General features: G+C 40.1%; 1 protein-coding gene across 3 annotated transcripts in view; it reads left to right on the top strand.

Annotated features, from left to right (window-relative positions):
* PHLPP2 (PH domain and leucine rich repeat protein phosphatase 2) overlaps window positions 1-17,692 on the top strand; it is a 74,968-nt gene that overhangs the window by 27,745 nt on the left and 29,531 nt on the right. For 2 of the 3 annotated variants that reach the window (XM_081216142.1, XM_081216144.1), the window contains 6 exons: window positions 3,862-4,052; window positions 9,977-10,102; window positions 12,143-12,297; window positions 14,298-14,444; window positions 14,822-15,052; window positions 16,306-16,508. In XM_081216142.1, coding sequence (XP_081072268.1) covers window positions 3,862-4,052; window positions 9,977-10,102; window positions 12,143-12,297; window positions 14,298-14,444; window positions 14,822-15,052; window positions 16,306-16,508 — 1,053 coding nt within the window. The remainder of the gene's footprint in view (window positions 1-3,861; window positions 4,053-9,976; window positions 10,103-12,142; window positions 12,298-14,297; window positions 14,445-14,821; window positions 15,053-16,305; window positions 16,509-17,692) is intronic. The other variant, XM_081216143.1, reaches the window with a different exon arrangement.

Genomic DNA, 17,692 nt, shown 5'->3' with positions numbered 1-17,692 from the left:
CAGTCTTTCCCTTTATTCTTTTCTAGAAGCTATATTGCTTTGCCCTTCAGTTTATATTCACAATCTGTCTGTGTGACTTCATTTTTTATTGTCTGTTTTGAGTTATCATCATGAGCTCATGGGCTTATTTATATTTGTTTCAATTCATTTGCAGCCATTTTTCTTTCTGATGCTCAATTTGTCCCATCTCAGCTATGAGGAGCTCTTTCAGGTTGCTTTCTGTGTCCTTCCAGCATGACCCAACTACTGTCTTTGATAGCATTCTAGATTTTCCATTAAGTTCTTGATCTTTTCATCATCTGACTCACACCAGGAATAGATTATTTTTCTAAGAACTGGTTCATTTTAATGAAAAATGGTATTTAGAGACTATACTATGGGCAATAGACGTATTCATTGCTACAGGGTTGTCCTTGATTCTTTGTTTAGAAGCTCTTTTTTTAAAATTATAAAAGCAATCCATTTTCTTTATAGAACATTTCAAAGTATAAATATATAGGGAAATTAAAATTATCCCTAATTTTCCACTTAGAACCTTGGCTTTTAAGATTATAAGTCTGTTTTTTAATTAGAACTCTTAGACATTCCAAACGATTATTAGAACTTCCTCATTCTGTTTTTTACCACTTTCAGAAGATCAGAGACTTCAGGTACTCTGAATGTCTAGCAAACCCTCCAAAAATAATAATAAACAGCATGTTATTTCATGTATAAATAACTTACCCCCCCCCAAAATGGAATGTTCCTTTCTGAGAGTGGTGATGGATAGATTAAATATAAAGAAATAAGGCCAAGGAAAGAGAGCCTCAAAGAATTGTACATCGATTGATTTAACATCTGTTTCATGTAAACTTCAAAAGAGACTATTAGACAATTTGAGAAGCTATAATGAAGTCCCATTTTTATTTGATGTAGCTAACTTTGTAATATATCATGCTGTTAACCAGGATGGGGAATATAAATGCAATAGCAAGTTTGGGGAAAATGATGAGATTAAAAAAAAACCAGCTTCATTGAGATATAATTCACATACCATAAAATTCACCCTTTAAAAGTGTACAATTCAGTGCTTTTTAGTATATTCAGAGAGTTGTGCAACCATCACCACTATCCAATTTTAGAACATGTTTATCACTGTAAAATGAGACCCCCATATCTGTTAGCAGTCATTCCTTCCCACTCCCACAACACCTGGCAACCATGAATCTACATTCTGTCTATATAGATTTGCCTATTCTGAACAATTGATACAAATGGAATCATACATACTTGGCTTTCTGTGGCTGGCTTCTTATACTCAGCATAGTGGGGTTTTTTTGTTTTTGTTTTTTGTTTGTTTGTTTTTTTGCGATACGCGGCCTTTCACTGCCGCGGCCTCTTCCGCCGCGGAGCACAGGCTCCAGACGCGCAGGCCCAGCGGCCATGGCCCACGGACCCAGCTGCTCCGCGGCATGTGGGATCTTCCCGGACTGGTGCACGAACCCGCGTCCCCTGCATCGGCAGGCGGACTCTCAGCCACTGCGCCACCAGGGAAGCCCGCAATTGATTTCTTAATTTCACTTTTGAATTGTTTATTTCTAGTGCATAGAAATACAACTAATGTTTTAAAAATCTTGTATCCTGCAACCTTTCTGAACTCAGTTATAATAGTATTTTTTTGGTGTGGCTTACCTAGGAAGGTAATTTTCTGTATACAAGATCATATTATTTTCAAATAGAGATAGTTTTACTTTCTTTTCAGTCTGATACTGGTTTTGAATCTGTAAAATTTTTTTTATTTTACTTTTTTGTTGCAGTGTAGTTGATTTACAGTGTTTCAGGTTTACAGAAAAGTGATTCAGTTTTGTGTGTGTGTGTATTCTTTTTGAGATACTTGTTTTGGGGGGGGGATGCCGTGCCACGTGGCTTGTGGAATCTCAGTTCTTTGACCAGGGAGTGAACCCTGGCCATGGCAGTGAAAGAGTCAAATCCTAACCACTAGACCACCAGGGAACTCCCCTCAGATACTTTTCCACTACAGATTCTTATAAGATATTGAATATAGTTCCCTTTTCTATATAGTAGGTCCTTGTTGTTTATCTATTTTATATACAGTGGTCTGTATCTGTTAACCCCAAATTCCAAATTTATCCCTCCTGCCCTTTTCCCCTTTGGTAACCGTAAGTTTGTCTTCTATGTCTATGAGTCTGTGAATCTGTAAATTTGAGGTGAATGGGGACATCTGTTGGACATGTCTAGCAGGCAGTTGGATATATGAGATCAGAACTAAGGGAAGATTGGGGCAGGAGATAGAAATTTGAAAGCCCTTATCAACATATGAATAGTGTAGTTTTGGGCAAGTGGGAGCCAGATTGAAGTAAATTGAGTAAATAAAAGGTGAGGTAACAGAGATAGCTAATATAGAAGCACAAATGAGAAGAAAAGAGCCTCAAAAGGTTAAACTTACAGTTTCTTAAAATATGGTTTGTGGGCCATCTGCATTTAAATTACTTGGGATACTTGTTAAAAATACATTTTCCTATGTTCCATCCCAGACCCTCTGAATTAGACTCTCTGTGGATAGGTCTTGGCGTTCTGCATTTTAAACTAATTCTTAGATAATTCTTGGGCACATAGGAATTGGAGAATCCCTCAACTAAAGGAATTCTGTTGAGAATGAGAAGGAATGGGAGAAAACTTCAGTGTTTTTGGAGCTTTGATAGAAATAATAGGGAGGGTGGAGTTGAAGAGTGAGAAGAATGAAGAACCAAACTCCCCAAGGAAGGTGGAATTTAGAAAAGAGATGAAAGGATTGGCCTAGAATAGAAGGAGAAATGACTCTTCCATACATCTGGTGTTAACAAACAAAGTTTTAAAAGCTTTGAAGTAAGGTAGCCCATTTCTTCATTTTTTTATATGGGAAAAACATAGTTAATAGGGCAAAGCAATGCCCAGGGCTCCATAATCAATTATATAATAATACTGAGTACAACCCAGTTTTCTCAGTTCCCCGTTTATTGCTGTTTGCACAACCTTGTACTGTTGCTGCTCCTGTTCATTTCTGTGTAGAGTTACTGTCTGTTTCTAGTAGTGCTTTAACCAAGAACATCTCTTCTGTCATAATGCTCTGTTTTGTTCACTATACCTCAGTCATATAAAGATTTCTAAAGGGTGGCAAAAAATAGAGAAGCTCTTGCATGCATGTATTGCTTCTGCCACCATGATTGGGATAGTTGACTGAAATATCAGCCGAAAGCTTTTCTTCACAAAGAGCAGCATGTTGGAGGATTGTGTACAGAGCTAGTTGTTCATTTCTTCATCCTAGAATAGACTAAGCACAACAATAGTGGCTGTCACTTATTCCATACTTGCTTTGTGTCTAAAGCTCTGCTTAGTATTTTACATTCATTATCTTAATTTTTTATAAGAACCCTCTGAAGGTAGATAGTATTAATTTCCAAACTCTATAAATGAGGAAGGTCAAGGTCAGTAAGATTATCTAGTTCAATGAAACAAAGTGAGTGGCAGAACCAAGATTCAGACTCAGGTTTGAGTGTCTGACTCCCAGGTCCATGATCTTAACCACTCTGTCATTCTGTCTTTCTTTGTGTACATGGGAGATATGACTGTTGGAAGAAGGATTAACAGTGGCATCCAAAATAACATGTTGCCCTCTAGACCAAAATTTGTAGCGCTCCCATTACATAACTTAGGGATGGACAACAGTTTAAGACTGAGAGCTTATTTTGTAATACTTATATTGCTTGGTTACTTAAATCTATACTAGGGTTGCTGAATGTTAACGTGTAATACTTTCTTTTTCCCTTTCATTATTTTTATGCTACTTTAATGGTGGCTTTTGAAGTACTCTTTTCTTTTCAGAAAAACCATGCCAGATGGATCATCTGGATCGAATCCTTCTGTCTGGCATCTATAATGTACGAAAGGGAAAGACCCAGCTGCATAAGTGGGCTGAACGCCTGGTGGTGCTCTGTGGCACCTGCCTCATCGTTTCCTCAGTGAAGGATTGTCAGACTGGAAAGATGCACATTTTGCCTCTGGTTGGGGGAAAGGTAAGACTCACAAAGATGAATTATTCTTCCTCTGATCGTCTTAATTAAAAAAATATCACATATGCTTTTCAGAGCTTTTTTCACATCTTTTCAAATAAGCCAATATGAGCATTATTAAAGATTACGTCACAAAGTTTTTGTGTTCTTAGTTTTAAACAAAACCACTAAGGCTAATTTAAGCATAAAACAAGTTCATGTACATCACAGACACCCTGGGAGGTCCAAAGACTATCCATGCCCCAAATTCTGCTGCAGGACCCGTCTGTTGGAGAAACCCCTGCCTCCACTGCTAGGCACTAAATGCTCTCTCATTGGTACCACCAAGAGTGGACAGAGGATGCTACCACTAGAAGCTGCCTTTGTAAACTAGAAGGAGCTGTTAGCATCCCCTCCAAAATAGATTCTTTCCTGTTTCTCTTTTTCCCCCGTTAGACTGAAATTCAGAGTCTGGAGTGGTCGTAAGCTCCTACCCAGCAGCCAGAGAAACCTGCCATTTCTTGCATCTGTACTAGAGAATTCCCCATCATAGGAAAGGCAGTTCCAAGTCTGGAAAACAGATAATGTTAATGTTTATAGGAAGTTATACATAATTTTATTTCCTTTATGTTGAATCTTGAAGATCATAAAACAATCTGAATTGAAGAGAACTTCCAGACAAAATGACTTTGTGACTCATGCTTTGAGATAGCCAATTTGATCCAGATACACAGCAATGTAGATAAAATACATATATTAAAAAAAATAAACATATGAAAGGACATAGCTGGACTTAGGAATGTGGAATAGAAATGTAATTGGTGAGGGTCTACTGGGCCCTGGGTCTGAAAGGTGGCAGCCTAGGGGTTTAGCACCTATAAGTATTTGGGTCTAAAAGTACTCTGGTTATGATGGGGGACCTGGCCCAAGCTTATTGCTTGAAGCTAGGAAATGAGTGGTATTCTTTGCTCCTGATAAAAAGCTGGAAAAAACAAACAAAAACCCAAACCAGACACTTCTGTAAACCACTGACTGGAACCAAGGCTTGTTCCTGGCTGTGGTTCTAAACAGATGGGTGGACCCAGTTGTATGCCATGTGACTAGGAAGTGAACAAGCCCCAACTGGTCTAATAAATGAATGTGTGTCACTCCAGTATCACCCGTGGAGCAGGAACCCACCACTACCAATACGAGACCTGGTTCTGGTCTTGGGGGCTGAAGGATAGTGAAGAAAGTAAGTGAAATTTCTCCAAAGGGAGAAGGTGAGTGAGGACAAGGTTGGAGGATTGGCGGAGAGGAAGTGGGAAACAGAGCAAGAAAGAGAAAGAAAAACAAACCTCCCATTTACGTAATTCTTGTCCGTTCTCTCTCTTCCCTCACTAATAGAACAGAATTGTGTTCAGGGTGGTGATGTGACCAAGATCAAAAACTCCCCAACCTCCCTTGTAGCTAGTGGTGGCTAATAAATATAAACAGAAGTTTGCAGGTGGGACTTTGGGGAAAGGCCTTTAAAGTGGGAGAGACGTGGATGGCTTGACCCTTTGCCCTGTGTTTCCTTCCTTTATGGAACACAGTCTCTTGGTATTGGAGATGGAGCAGTCATATGGTGGCTGGAAACTGCAGGCATTTGCTGAGTGTGGCCTTCTGGAAAGCAAGAGGCGCCTGGGCCCCTGGTGGCAGGGCGGAGCTGCTGTAGCACTCCTGGACTGATGCTGTGTTTTTAAGCCACTACTTCACAGCTGAATGTAATGAACCAACGAACGTACTGAAGAATTTCACAGATAAAACGTATAAGAGAGCCCATAAGGGAGGGTCCAGTATACATCTAATAGCAGTTCCAGAGAAGAGAGTAAAGGAGAATGGATAAGCAATATCTGAAGAAATAATGGTTGAGATTTTTCTAGAAATAAAGACAGACATGAGTGTTCAGATTGAAAAGACACTGGGTACTGAACAGGTTAAATAAAAATAAGTTGACACGTAGACACATTGCAGAACATGAAGGAGCAAATCACAGAAGCTTCCAGAGAGAAAAGATTACCTGCAAAGAATTGACAGGCTGACAGCAGCTTTCTTTTCATCAACAATATGTGTAGAAGACTATTTGCAAAATTGCTGAGAGAAAATAAATGTCAACCTGTATTCTATATCCAGCTGAATTTCTTTACAAGAGTCAAGGCAAAATAGGACATTTTCAGACATATAAAGACTAATGAGGGAGTTCCCTGGTGGTCCAGTGGTTAGGACTGGGTGCTTTCACTGCCACGGTGCAGCCAAAAAAAGAAAAAAAGACTGGTACTTCCCTGGTGGTGCAGTGGTTAAGAATCCACCTGCCAATGCAGGGGACACAGGTTCGATCCCTGGTCTGGGAAGATCCCACACGCTGCGGAGCAACTAAGCCCGTGCACCACAACTACTGAGCCTGCACTCCAGAGCCTGTGAGCCACCACTACTGAGCTCACGCACCGCAACTACTGAGCCCATGCACCGCAACTACTGAAGCCCGTGCACTCTAGGGCCTGCATGCTGCAACTACTGAGCCTGCACGCTGCAACTACTGAAGCCTGCGCACCTAGAGCCCATGCTCCACAACAAAAGAAGACACCTCAGTGAGAAGCCTGTGCACTGCAATGAAGAGTAGCCGCCACTCACTGCAACTAAGGAAAGCCCACACGCAGCAACAAAGGCCCAATGCAGCCAAAAATAAATAAATAAATAAAAAAGAGTGGACATGAATTTCATTTAAAAAAATTAAAAACAACGCCCCTCCAAAAAACAAAGAAAAAAGAAGAAATAAAACAACAAAGGAAAGTAAATTCAAAGGGAAGGCATGAGGTAAATAGATGATGAGTGCAGACACTGACAAAATATGGTAGTAAATTTAATATTGATTGTAAAAACGTTTAAAATTTTTAATATTTTAAATATAAATTTAAATTTAAACACCTAAAGCTCAAACTATCCTGAACAGTATTCAAGATGTGGTGGTGTGTTCAGTAAGGAACGTGTGATGCAGTTTTGGGATAAGTGATTTATGAGTATAACTTGGAAGTTTCCAGCTGACTCACCAAGATTCAGTAGCTATGACATACTAAAGTGAGATGTCAGACAAAGATGTAAGTGGTTCCACAACTATAAAAAGACTTCATCCTCCTCAAAGCTATATAGGTTGGGTTGTTGAAGAGAGCTGTTGTGCAGTGAATCCCTGCCACCACCCCAAATGGTACTGAGGGAGGTTTCTGCCTCTTTCCTCAAGCCTAGTGAAAGAGGTTTCAAAAGGACCCAAGAGAGCCTGATATGGGTCCCCTGCAGTAAGGGGGACATAGTGCACTGGTGTCCTGCCTTCTAACCATGAAGTCTTGAGGACGAAAGATAAGCTGCAGGCTGCTTTGGTGATTGAGCAAAGCGCCTAACTCATGTGTTGGGATCACTGTGTACTCTTTGGGTTTGTTAGTATGTGACCCAGATGGGTTGAGAGAGAGCAGGAGCCATTGGGTAGGTGGGTGGATTCTCTTAGAATATGTCCAGTGGGGCCACCTGGAGGGGCAAACAGACTTCACTGGAGGGTGGGCTGTCAGTGGACCACCAGATTCCTTCAGGTCTGAGGAGGGAGTGGTCACCTGCTAGAATAGCATGCATTAGCCTGGTCAAGGGATCTGTACGTGAGAAGCCATCATTGGTTGGATTGGGGGGCCGGGTATCCAAAGAACCCGCAGAAGGACCTACTGAGGAAGATCATCCCCTTTAAAATCTGGTAGGCCCAAGAGAGTGTGAAGTCAGGTTATGACTCTACTAGTCTAGTAAGAATCGTTGGGCTTGTGTCTTCCCTGTTCTTCCTCCTGCCCCACTTCAATGATGGAGGGAGTCAGAAATGGCTTCTATCCCAGCACCTCGTAAGTAAGGGGGGAGGTGAGTCCAAAAAGTAGGCCAAGGTACCCTTTGCAGGCAAGCAGCTACCTCCAGGGTGCCGCAGTGGTGGGGAAAGCATTGGAACAACCTTACCCTTGAAGTGGAAACTTTGGCTTTTATCATGTGGGCCTGAAGACTCTCCTGTTCTGAAACAGGCATGCATTCTTGCATTACCGGAACTTGTACTGACTGTTGCTAAACTGGGAATGCTCCTTCCCCAGGAGGTTTCCACACCTTGCCCCTGAACCCTTGTGGGGTCTTTGCTCACATGTTTCCTCCTCAGTGAGTCCTTCCTTGACTGTCCTATTCATAACTCAGATCACCTACCCTGTTCCCCTCCAAGCCTATACCCTGCTTTGTTTTTCTTCATGTTACTCATTCTGTATTTTATCATGTTATGCTGTATCATGTCACCATTATTTATCTATCTATCTATCTATTTATTTATTTATGGCTGCGTTGGGTCTTCGTTGCTGCACGCGGGCTTTCTCTAGTTGTGGTGGCTTCTCTTGTTGCAGAGCACAGGCTCTAGGTGCGTGGGCTTCAGTAGTTGTGGCACACGGGCTCAGTAGTTGTGGCTCGCGGGCTCTAGAGCTCAGGCTCAGTAGTTGTGGTGCATGGGTTTAGTTGCTCCACAACATGTGGGATCTTCCCGGACCAGGGCTTGAACCTGTGTCCCTTGCACTGGCAGGCGGCTTCTTAACCACTCTGCCACCAGGGAAGCTCTCATGTCACCATTTTGATATATAAACTCCATTGAGGGCAGAGGGTTTGTTAGTTTTTCCCCTTATGTCCCTAGCACCCACAATAGTAAAATGTATTCATTCAGCAGATAATTATCAAACTGAGATTGTTTTGTGATTTAAAGAGTAATAAATTTACTTATGGCTGTGCCCTATGAATCCTACTCCTTCAACATATCTGTTATATAAGTATTCCTTTGGTTTTTTCTTTTTTTTTTTTTTTTTTTTTTTTTGGCCACACTGTGTGGCATGCAGGATCTTAGTTCCCTGACCAGGGATCGAACCCGTGCCCCCTGCAGTGGAAGAAGTGTGGAGTCTTAACCACTGGACCACTAGGGAATTCCCCCTTTGGTTTTTTTTTAAACAGCTTTATAAGACAGAATTCGTATAGTGTACAATTAATCCATTTAAAGTGTACAATTCAGTGACTTTTTGTAAATTCACAGAGTTGTGCAACTATCACCATAATCGATTTTAGAATACTTTCATGACCCTTTGAAAAGAAACCCTGCACTACTTAGCTGTCATTTCCCCATTCCTTCTCCAGCCCCAGGCACCCGTTAATCTACTTTCTGTCTCTGTAGATTTACTGATTCTGGACATTTCATATAAATGGAATCATATAATATATGGTTCTTTGTGACTGACTTCTTTCGCTTAGTATAACGTTTTCGAGGTTCATGCATGTTTTAGTGTGTGTCAATATTTTATTCCCATTTACGGCTGAATAGTATTCCATTGTATGGATGTACTACATTTTGTTTATACCTTTACCTGTTGATGAACATTGAGGTTATTTCCACTTTTTGGCTATAATAATAATGCTGCTATAATTCACATACAAGTTTTTGTGTGGATGCGTCTTTTCTTGGGTATATACCTAGGAATGGAATTGCTGCGTCGCATGGTTGCTTTTGAGGAACTGCCAGGCTGTTTTCCAAAGTGGCTGCACCATTTTACATTCCCACAGCAGTGTATGAGGGTTCCAGTTTCTCTGTATGCTTTCTAATGCTTGTTATCTAACACTTGTTATTATCTGTGTTTTTGATTTTAGCCATCCTAGTGAATGTGACATGGTACTTTGTGGTTTTGACTTGCATTTATCTAATAACTAATGATGTAGAACATCATATCGTGTGCTTATTGGCCATTCCTCTGTCTTCTTTGGAGAAATATCTGTTCAGATCTTTTGCCTGTTTTAAAAAATTGAGTTGTTTGTCTTGTTATTGTCCTTTAGTTTTTGATTGGGATTGTTTACTTTAATTGGTTCTGGTTTTCTCCCCTCCTCTTCTTCAGGTAGAAGAAGTGAAGCGACGTCAGTACTGCCTTGCATTCAGCTCAGCTGGAGCCCAAGCTCAGACCTATCATGTCAGCTTTGAGACTTTGGCTGAGTACCAGAGATGGCAGCGGCAATCATCCAAGGTGATAAGCTGTCAGACATCCTGATGTGGAGATAAGAGCAGAGAAACCCAACAGAAGTATATTTTGAAACTGCACTTACTCCCAAGAGATCAAATTATAATTCTTATGCACATCACTCTAGGCCTTTCTGAGTACATAGTGAATGCAATGGAATTCTCCCAGGTCCTTAACTTATTATTTATATTTGCATAGTACAGAATGCTTACAAAAGTGTTTTCAGGTGCATTTACCTTTATACCATCTCTGTGAAAAAGGTAGGGCCTTGAAGGATTTGAGACACAATGAAATTCAAATGACTCTCCCTCAACCATAGTGGTCAATGATAGATGGAGCTGTTCCCTAACTCATAGCCGAGTGCATCTGTATGTGTTTAGCACAGCTTTGATGAACCACTTTAAATTTGAACTTATTGATGGAACATGACCTGTGATCCTGTCACAAACCATTATTCCTGTATGCTGAGGATAATTGGCTTTTTAGCATAATTTCTGCTTTCCTAGCCTTTAAAGATGAAGTGCTGTAAAATTGTATTTCATTTTCCAAATTCTCTTGTTCTCCTAGCCATCTTTTCAGAATTTAAACACATTTTTCTTTATGGAGCTAAATAGCTTCATGAAGGATTATTTCAGTATAATGACATGCCATCAAAACGTGAATGACTTTTGCAGTGATATTTTGTTTGTTTTAGACCCATTTTCACAGTCCATGTTGTATTAGCCTACTATTACAGTAATATAAATCTTGTTTTGGCTTTATTGGATTTTCTGTACTTGTGGTGGTAATAAAATCTTCTCTGAATAAAACTAGTTTCAATTTTAAATAGCTATTTCATTCTTCTGCCCTTGTAAAGAGAAATTAATATATATATATATATTTTTTATAGTGTTTTTATTTTTACTTGTTGACAGTTTGCTTTATTTATTTATTTGTTTTTGGTTGTGTTGGGTCTTCGTTTCTGTGCGAGGGCTTTCTCTAGTTGTGGCGAGCGGGGGCCACTCTTCATCGCGGTGCGCGGGCCTCTCACTATCGCGGCCTCTCTTGTTGCGGAGCACAGGCTCCAGACGCGCAGGCTCAGTAATTGTGGCTCACGGGCCCAGTTGCTCCGCGGCATGTGGGATCTTCCCAGACCAGGGCTTGAACCCGTGTCCCCTGCATTGGCAGACAGACTCTCAACCACTGCGCCACCAGGGAAGCCCTGAGAAATTAATATTTTTGAGCACCTTTTGCATGCTAAGCATTGGTGCTGTGTGCTTGGTTATTTAATTTTCCTCGTGACAGATGAAGAAACTGCACAAGTAAGGAACAGGGCTTGTGTGGCTGCAAAAGGCTGTGTCTTTCAGTATCACACTCCTAAAGTTTTGTACAGTTATTTTGAATCATCTTAACTTTACTTCCTGCATGAACTGTTAACTTTCCATCTTTATGATTTGTATTTTTTTCTTACCTTTTACTTGTAGACACTTTACAGCCTATACCTTTCTGTTTTTCAAGCATCTCATGGTTTTAGGAAAAAGTAAAAATTAACTGTTTCTTATAAATGAATAATCGGATCTCACGACCTTTCTTTTCTTTCCCGTCTTATTTTTTTAAATAAATAAATTTATTTATTTATTTATTTATTTTTGGCTGCGATGGGTCTTCGTTGCTGTGTGTGGGCGACTGGGGGCTACTCTTCATTGCAGTGCGCAGGCTTCTCGTTGCAGTGGCTTCTCTTGTTGTGGAGCACGGGCTCTAGGCACGTGGGCTTTAGTAATTGTGGCACACAGGCTCAGTAGTTATGGCTCGCTGGCTCTAGAGTGCAGGCTCAGTAGTTGTGGTGCACAGGGCTTAGTTGTTACGCAGTCTAAGGGCTTCTTTCCGGACCAGGGCTTGAACCCGTATCCCCTGCATTGGCAGGCGGATTCTTAACCACTGCACCACCAGGGAAGTCCCTCCCATCTTTTTAATCGGTGCCTTTTTGTGTCAGTGCCGTTCCGTCCTCTGCTGGGTGGGAAACATTTGGGGCTGGCTCAGATGGCTCTTCTCTTTGACCTTGTCCAGGTGGTGTCCCAGCGTATCAGTACCGTGGACCTCTCGTGTCACAGCCTTGAGGAGGTTCCTGAGCATCTCTTCTACAGTCAAGATATCACCTACCTCAACTTGCGACACAACTTCATGCAATTAGAAAGACCAGGGGGCCTTGACACTTTCTACAAGTATGTGGGGCATAGGTTTCCAGACTAGCTTACTGAAACTGAATCGTAATCAATACCTATAAGCGAGCATGTTTACCATCATATATATATTTGAAAACTTCCCCTCCATTTTGAACAGGAAGTAAGAATTTTTATTCACACAGTTTTCCCACTCCCCTTCTCCCCTCTGTACAAGAGAAGACAGATGCACAGTTTCCGTTACGGAGGCAACATTGAGCTGCCCTTGATTTGGATAATCCTTTTCTATATGTCATTGACAGCAATGCATGATCTGCCTCCAGGGTAAATCGAGAGATTCTGTATATGGGAAGTTTTTGAATCAGAAGTTTCAAACTTAAATAACTTAAAGGAAATAGGCCAGATTTCAAGAATTCCACTCCCAGGTTAGGGCCTTTATCTTTCCTTTGCACCTGCTACTGCCAACTCTGAAGCCTTTTGTCAGCTATGAAACCTCTCTCTTCTAATAAAGGAACCATTTCAGTCCTAAGGGGCAATGACCCATATATTTTCCCATCTCCTTTGTTAGAATATATTCCCCATTCCCACCCTCCACCCATTTCATCTCCTTCCTTCCTTTAAAAATGGGTGGAAGTGAATAAATATATGGTGTAAGTAATTGTCTGGGCTTCTTGTGGGGAGGAGAGAAATTGGAAACTAAAACGTTCAAATTACATGGTGATTAAAAAGATAAATGCACATTGAAATGACATATTTTATGTACTTAGTAACTAATATTTCTAGAATAATTTTCAGAAAGCATATGATTTTTACCTCATCTGAAATGTTTTGCAAAGGTTTTCAAATATAAGCCTATATTTAGTAATGAAATAATTATTTTAATAATATTGATATTTAAAAATAAAAACAAGCTATAATTTTAAGGAAGTGGGTTTCTAATATTTACTTCTGTTTCTATGAAAAGAGGGTTAATCTAGTTTGAGGGCTGGATTAGCAATTTGGAAGTCCTTTGCCAAGCCGAAGGAACAATCAGTACTCAAGCTGAAATTTTGGAAGAGGAACATTAGAGAGAGGTACCAAGGATTCAAATCTAGAAGCAGATGATATAGTTCATCATCTTGGAGAACACTACCTCAGCCTTACAGTCTTGTACTAGTATAGTAATGAAGTGTAATACTTCTAAGTAGAATTACAGGAGTGGCTCCTGTGGATCCAATTTACGATGATACTATCTCTCAGTGAGACATTATATAGATATTTCTACAAAAAAAATTGAAACATTAAAAATTAGTTCATGTTGTATATCATCACATTACAGTAAAACTCAGTATCACCTACATATTTTTAAGCTCTAACTGGCCCATTCATTTCAAGTGACTTTTGAGCCAGCATAGTTTCAGTACATAAAAAGAAATTGCTTATAATGGGATTTGATCTGAAGGTTTGTTAGCTATTCCTGTGTCCATGGGTTGATTAATTATTGTTAAGGCTTTCATATATTGCACATAGAAATTTAATAAAGGAAAAGATTTGAAGCATATCAGTAATGATTGATTCACTTTGATAGAAAATAATTATACCAATGTGAGCTTTTCAAGATTTTCTGCCTTTTTTTTTTTTTTTTTTTTGCGGTACGCAGGCCTCTCACTGTTGTGGCCTCTCCCGTTGCGGAGCACAGGCTCCGGACGCACAGGCTCAGCGGCCATGGCTCACGGGCCCAGCCACTCCGTGGCATGTGGGATCTTCCCGGACCGGGGCACGAACCCATGTCCCCTGCATCGGCAGGCGGACTCTCAACCACTGCGCCACCAGGGAAGCCCGATTTTCTGCCTTTTTAAGGAGAAGAGAGAACAACTCCTGTCACACCAGACCTGGTTTTCTCAATAGCTTGCACTGGGTGTTAGTCATCTTAGTGTCTATGCCACACATAATGTTTGGCACATACTGAGTGCTCAGTAAATATTTGCAGAACAAATTCTTTGATGGACATTTAAAATAGATCACTTTTTCATTCAGTAGTATAATGTGCCTTTGCTTTTTAGATTTTCTCAGCTTAAGGGCCTGAACTTGTCTCATAATAAGCTTGGGTCATTTCCTGTATTGTTATGTGAAATTTCTACCCTGACCGAGCTCAACCTTTCCTGTAATGGATTCCATGACCTGCCGAGTCAGATTGGCAATCTGCTGAAGTAAGTATCTGACTTTTACTAGATCTGTCTTTTCCTGTGTTTGCAGCATAAGGATCTTGTCTGGCATTTGGAATGAAGGTAGTTCCATGAGCTCTTGCAGTGAAATAAATCATGTAATTATGAGAATTCTGGTCAGCAGCAGCTACTTGCCTACAGAAGTAACTAGTCCCTCAGTTTTAACAGCAGAGGCTCTGATTACCCTTGATGTTAGAGGGACCATCTGTATTTCAGTTATCTTAGTAAGAGTCTATTTAGATAGACTTAGGGCATTTTATCATTATTGGACTCATAATAAGTTAATGACAAGTCAAAATCCATAATTCTAGTTCCATCCATTCCAGTTAAAACCTTTCATCAGTTTTGTTTTCTTCCTGCAGTCTTCAAACCCTCTGTCTTGATGGCAACTTTCTGACTACTTTACCTGAAGAATTGGGGAATCTGCAACAGCTTTCCTCCCTGGGAATTTCCTTCAACAACTTTAGTCAAATTCCCAAGGTTTATGAGAAACTCACTATGTTAGATAAAGTGGTTATGGCAGGAAACCAACTGGAAGTGCTGAACCTGGAGGTGCTGAACTGTATGAGCCACGTCAAACATGTGGATTTGAGGTGAGGTCATTCTTCACTGTGCCTTCCTTTCACCTGACCTCTAATGGACCTTTACGTTTTCTTTTTATGAAGACTCTTTAAAACATTAGGATTTTAGAACACTGTATGTTTTCAAAGCTGTAGTTAAGCTTCATTTTTCACTCAATGGCAGAGAGATTATGAATGAGGTAGGTAGGTGTACCATGTGGTAGAGACAAAGGTTGTTCTGACTTACCCTCCCAGCAATGTTTTATGAGAACTCCGATTTTGTCACATTCTTACCAGTATTGGATTTTAGCAGCCTTTTTCCTTGTTGTCAATGTAGTAGGTAGAAAATAGTATTTCATCGTTTTAATCAGCATTTATGGTGAGTGAGTTGAGTGTCTTTTTGTATGCTTATTGGTAGTTTGTATTTTTCCATAAACTTGACCATTTTTCTGTTGAATCATTGGGTTGCTTCTTGATATCTATTGTATTATAATTAAAATGTTAACAGTCTTACTACTAACAATTTTTAATAAGAGTTTTATTCCCTTTTTAAATATTTATTATTTATTTATAATCTTTTCCTAAAGGAAGCTAGTAAAACACACATACTGGATGTCCTGTCATTTACACTAAGTCATCGATGTCCCTTATAAAGACATAGTAACAGAAAAATTTATTGAAATGCAGGAAAATGAACAGGCCTGCATGCATTAAATCAGATACTTATATAGAAGAGAACAAAGAAGTCATCATTTTCTATAATTTGCCCTTGAACTCTTCCATATTGATACAGATTATTTTCCTCTTCATTAATTGAGGTAATGGGAATCTTAGCACTAGAGAGAGTAGGCAGGCAGCGAGAGGAAGTATGACTGCTTCCTCTTGCTCTTACCCGGTACTTACTCCGTGAATGCCTTGCTACTCCTAACCTGACAAGTTACGTTCATCTTCTTGTTCCTTTGTCCTATTCCTTCATCCCTACCTAATGTACTTGGTATTTGGGTGCAAGTTTTAAACTGTTTGTGGGCATGGTCCCCTTTCCTTTCTCTTTATTTAATTTGTACATGTATTTGCCAATCTGGATTGTCTCTAACTTAGTTTATAAACAAAGAACTCAAGGTACAGCTATCTGTAGCTATTTACTTACTACCTTGCAAAATGAGGCAAGTAGTGAAATTCTTATGCTGTTTAGGAAAGAGAAAAAAGGATCATACTTCTATTTTTCTTTTGGTCAGCACATTTAGTAAAATTTATTTCTAATGATTTTCTTATTTCTGAATATTAAGGATGAACCATCTGAAAACCATGGTTATTGAGAATCTGGAGGGAAATAAGTACATCACCCACATGGATCTGCGGGACAATCAGCTGACTGACTTAGATCTTAGCTCCTTGTGCAACTTGGAGCAGCTGCATTGTGAGCGGAACCGGCTGAGGGAGCTGACACTCAGTGGCTTCTCCCTTCGAACTCTCTACGCCAATTCGAACAGTGAGTTCTCTACCCAGTCTCCTGTATTTCCTCTTGTAGCTCTTGTCCAAGCTTTCCAAGAACAGTGGCATCTGGGGTGTTCCTCAGATACTCTGCGAAGTGGAGTTTGAGGTTCATTGAGACCTAGCTTTAAGTTTGCCGTCAACACTTCAGTGGTTGAGGTATGCATAAAAAGACATTGCAGGACAATTTGAGATTCACTAAGTGAACATAATAATAAGAGGCATTCTGCAAAATGACAGGAAGTTAGGAGGGTGGGCAAGCATGTTCGAAAGAGAATATCAGTGATGGTCTAAAACAAGGGCTGTCCAGCTACAGCCCAGGGGCTAAATCTGGCCTACCATCTGTTTTTGTATGGCTCACGTGGAATGGGTTTTTACATTTTTTAATGGTAGCGTTTTAAAAAAAATCAAAAGAAGAATAATTTTGACATGGGAAAGTTATATGAAGTTCAAATTTAAGTGAAGAAAGTTTGATGGGCACACACCCACATTGATTTGTCCACATATTAACCACTCTCATGCTACAGTGGCAAAATTGAGTAGTTTTAAGAGAGACCACGTGGCCCATAAAGGCCAAAATATTACTAAACATTTAGCCCTTTACAGAAAAAGTTTGTCAATCTCTAGTCTAAAACCTTTTGCTGCCTCAGTTCCAGAATGAGAAGCCCTTCATTTCAATAGTGATTTATTTGCCCCAGGATTATTTTTCAATGTAGAAGGCCTCATATTTGTTGAGGCCATTCTGTTTATAGAGAGTTCTTCTTTACCGAAGAAGTTATACAGTTGACCCTTGAACAACATGGGTTTGAGCTGCACAAGTCCCCTTTTTTTGGTTTGTTTGTTTTGTTTTGTTTTGGCCACACTGTGCAGCTTGCAAGGTCTTTGTTCCCCAACCACGGATTGAACCCGGGCCACAGCAGTGAAAGCACTAAGTCCTAACCACTGGACCGCCAGGGGATTCCCTGCATAGGTCCACTTAAACATGGATTTTTTTCAATAGTAAATACATTTGACCCTTGAATAATGCAGGGTTTAGAGGCACCAATCCTCTAAACAGTCAAAAATGGGAGTATAACTTTATAGTTAGCCCTCTGTATCCATGATTCCATATCTGTAGATTCAACCAACCACGGATTGTGTAGTATTGTAGTATTTACATATATATATAGAGAGTTATATGGG

This window comes from Mesoplodon bidens, assembly GCF_964165515.1.
Source record: "Mesoplodon bidens genome assembly, chromosome: 18".
NCBI lineage: Eukaryota > Metazoa > Chordata > Mammalia > Artiodactyla > Ziphiidae > Mesoplodon > Mesoplodon bidens.
This window is presented reverse-complemented; position numbering and strand designations above follow the sequence as displayed.